Source organism: Berghia stephanieae, chromosome 7 (assembly GCF_034508935.2).
Source record: "Berghia stephanieae isolate SIO BIC M18660-M18661 chromosome 7, UCSD_Bste_1.3, whole genome shotgun sequence".
NCBI classification, from domain to species: Eukaryota; Metazoa; Mollusca; class Gastropoda; order Nudibranchia; family Aeolidiidae; genus Berghia; species Berghia stephanieae.
This window is the reverse complement of record NC_088366.1, coordinates 10,062,659-10,066,915: the sequence shown is the minus strand read 5'-3', so window position 1 is coordinate 10,066,915 and position 4,257 is coordinate 10,062,659. Positions and strand designations below refer to the sequence as shown.

At 37.2% G+C, this 4,257-nt stretch overlaps 1 protein-coding gene across 1 annotated transcript in view; it reads left to right on the top strand.

Moving 5' to 3' along the window:
* LOC144976448 (solute carrier family 22 member 4-like) overlaps positions 1–3,413 on the top strand; it is a 4,426-nt gene extending 1,013 nt beyond the window's left edge. Inside the window, exons 2-3 of the mRNA XM_078920739.1 lie at positions 347–535; positions 1,837–3,413. Of these exons, the coding sequence (XP_078776865.1) occupies positions 347–535; positions 1,837–3,413 (1,766 nt within the window). The remainder of the gene's footprint in view (positions 1–346; positions 536–1,836) is intronic.
* Positions 3,414–4,257: the final 844 nt, after the last annotated feature.

Sequence of the window (4,257 nt, the reverse complement as noted above, 5' to 3'; positions counted from 1 at the left end):
GGCCAAAATGTTAAAAACGTGTTTTCCAGAGTCTGATGGCAATTTTTGTTTTGACATTTTGTCAAATCTTTGTCAAAGTCCTGTTCTTTGTTTAACAAGGGAAAATTAAGCTGTCACGCTAGAAGCTGGGGATTGTAAAAACAATGTATTGGACAGAGAGAAACAGATAGAGAGAGAGAGAGAGATAATATATATATATATATATATATATATGTGTGTGTGTGTGTGTGTGTGTGTGTATTGTAAAAAACCCATGATAAAATGATCTATTTATAAAATATTTCAAACGTGTACAATATTGTTGAAAGTAGATTGTTCTCCAAATTTCGGTGACTACTCCAAAAAGACTTCCCACCAGGTCACGTCCTGCGCCTCATCATGAACAAAAACACCATCAAAATAGGATACAGCTACATCCCAACCATACAGAATAATATGTTCTCCAACAGCAAACGAAATCTATCACAGCCAATACAGCCCAACAAGATGGAGAAAAGATGCAACTGCAGGATCAAAGCAACATGCCCATTTGTGGGCAATTGCCTGACTCAAAACCTGATTTATTAAGCCACATTTACACGCTCAGACAGATCAAAACAAAGAAACAACATAGGCCTTACAGACTGTTCATTTAAAACCAGATATGCCCTACACAAATCTTCCTTCAGAAACATACACAAACTAAATTCTCTTACACTAAGCAGAAGCATTTGGAACTTCAGAGAAAATAATATACAACACAGCATTACATGGAAAAATCATCTCCAGAGCACAGTGGTACTCCCCCTCATCTAAGATTTGCAACCCCTGCTCGGAAGAAAAATTCTACATCATCACAAAGGCGAAGATGGCAACGCTCAACAGAAGAAACAAAGAAACATCTTCATGCAGAGATAGAAATAATCATCTTATATGTAAATAATGAATTACCATTACCGCAAACCCGAAAACATACAATGCCAACCTATCTACGTTCACTTTCAATACCTGATGAGAGCGAATGTTCGAAATCATATTGTAGATGGAGATCAAAATTCTACTTATATATATATATATATATATATATATATATATATATATATATATATATATATATATATATATATATATACGCGGTGCAAAATGTCTCTATACAGCCAGTTAGGCTAAGGGAAATTAATAGTGTTGCCTAAAGCCCGAGTAAATCAAATACAATGTCAAAAAAAAATAGAATAAAAACCCCGGTGTATATCACAATGGCGTTTACGGTAAGCCCTTTGGAAAACAGTCGAGGATTTAAATTTATGTGCAAAGTATTTCTTAAAATTCTCATGTCGGTGAAAAGCCTTAGCGGGCTCACTGATTTTGATTCAGATTTTATTAAGATCATTATTTTTTTTCAAATTTTTATTTGTATATTTTGTTGTCACTGTTACTAGTTGTTTTGTAAAACAGATGTATGCATAACATCTATGTTTACCGACATTAAATAATGTATTCATTCATTCATTCATTCATTCATTCATTCATAGTAAAATAATATTCAAATGGAAGAAATCTGAAGGCTCCACTACATCTATCATTTTGTAAATTAAATTGGAGCGATTTATTTCATGATTTGTTTTTTTTCCGGTCAAGATAAACAATGCCGATTATCTTGGACATACTAAAGTTGAAAATAGTCAAAAATAAATTTTAACACAACCATGTCTCAGCCTTCTCGTTAAGTGTTGCTGTTGGGTTGGGAATCCTTGTAAAGTGCATCGAACACATGTAGCAGAAATTGCGCTATTTCAAAGCCCATGTTTGTTTGATTGTTTATACTTTTTGTGTCATGAGCTTGCTTGTCCATTTCAGACGTTCAAAACACAGATGACCTGATACGTCATCTAGGTGGCTGCGGCCTCTTCCAGTGTTGTGTGACGTCATTCGGAACTCTAGTCTATATGGCGGGCACTTTCAACGTCATCTTCATGTCTTTTGAAATGCATAACCCTGGATGGAGGTGCCTTGATGATGCAACGTCCATAAACACAACAGCGACCTTTACATATGCTTCAAACACCATCCAAAATATCACCAATCATTCAAAGAGCAGCATTAAAGGACTGTTTGAAACGGATAAGCATAACATATCTTCCTATGAAGTCTTCAGTGATTCTTGTGACGGTTTCCAGGAATGTCAAAACATCCAACTTAACAATGACGAATCTACAATTGTTACAGAATGGAATCTTATTTGTGGTGATTCCTTGAAGGTTTCTATAATTACCTCTGTTCAAATGATTGGCATGACATTAGGTCAATTCATCAGCGGTTATTTGGAAGATGCCTATGGGAGGAAGCTTACCATGACTCTTAACATGTTGGCTATGGGCATTTTCTCACTTGTTTCTGTCGCATCCGTGTCATGGAAAATGTTTGCCGTGTTCAGATTCTTAACTGGTCTTGTTTGTGGCATTGTGAACTGCATGGCTAATGTCTATATGGTAGAATTTATAACGCTAAAATGGAGAGCCATTGTCCGAAGTCTTCCCACATGGGGAATATCATGTGTGTTGATAAGTTTATGCGCAATGGTATTCAAAGATTGGAAATACCTTCTGATTTTTAATGGTGTATTTACTTTGCTGTCACTCATCCCTGCTTTATTTCTTCCAGAAAGTATTCGCTGGCTCATCATAAATAAAAAAGAAAATAAATCAAATCGTGCTGTAAAGTTGATGGCCAAATTAAACAAGGTGGATATTTCTGGAGAGAATGTTCTAAAGCGTCTTTTTGACCACCGAGAATCGTTTAAATTAGAAACCACAAAGATTTATTCATTCACGCGTCTATTCAGTGCAAGGTTTAGGAAATATACGATTATTCTAAGTACAGCGCTTGCTGTGGCAAATAGTGCATATTTTGCAAGTAGTTTTGGAGTTGGGACGCTTCCAGGGAATCTTTACGTAAACAGCATTATCATCTATGTCACGGATTTCCCAACACACATCTTTGTATGGATTTTTCCAAATCTTATCGGCCGAAGACCAACACTGATGATATTTTTCCTTCTTCAGGCCGTGTCTCTAGTTTTGTTTTTGTCCTTTGATATCCTAGCAAGTGGAGGTCTTCGAGAAATCGGTATGCTGGTTTTCATTATCATAGCAAGAAATTGTTGTAGTGTAAATTGGTATGTTGCTCTAACATGCTCAGTTGAATTGTATCCTACTGTAATCCGAGCGGCGGCAATGGGATGTATGGTTTTGGTATCTAGTATTACCGTAGCAATATCACCGTACCTCACCATGAGTAGTTACGTCTCACATATTTCATATTCGGTTATGGCGGCCCTTAGTCTAGTGTGCTCTGTCACATTTTGTTGCTTGCCTGAAACTTTGGGAAAGGATTTACAAGACGACATGGCTAGCGTTGCAATACAGGAAATATGAAAAGTAATTAAACAATTATAACAGATTCAAAAAGAACAAAAAACCAAACACGAAAAGTTTCGGGCTCAAAACCCATCTTCGAACCAACGACAAAAACTAGATAGGCATGAATAAATAATTTAGGAATCAGATAAACAACAGAGCAATATTTGTAACGTTCCTTCTATCAGTAGTAGCATCTTGGAATGTAAACAAGAAGAAGCAATCGCTTGCGTGTAGTCCTTCAAAGCCATTCGGCTCGTGGTGCCGGCGTTTATCCCGGTTTCTGTAGCGTGGAACGGACAATATCAATTGCTTGCTATCCTATGGATAGGATACTAGTCGATCGCAAAGAACTTTCCGCCAAATCCAACAGACTCAGCTACCCATTCACTGGGTGGACAGAGCGGGGAGGGGGGGTTCAGACAGCACTCGGGATTGATCTTCCCACCTTTGCGTTTAAAGCGAATGCTTTACCAACTGAGATTCATTACCTGCAAATTGTGCCCACGTCCGTCTCCATTCGATTCATAGATAAAAACTACATTGTCTCTAGCACACAATACCCAGTACATTGATTGGCACCCGATTCAGCGGCGTGCATGTTTGGTTTATTTTCTGACATTGTTTTTATTTTATAGTCATCAAACTTATCAAGTATATTTAGAAACATCAACCAAAGAACTGATTTCAACAACACAAGGAAACATCAAACTGCCTCAGCACCTTAACGCACATGATGACATTCTAACGCTAAAAACACTTGCACCAGACAGAGATTTATGGAGGCAAATTACTAACTGGATAAAAGAAACAGACTGACAAATTCGAAGTGACGCACACATTCACGGCAAGCGTCCATATA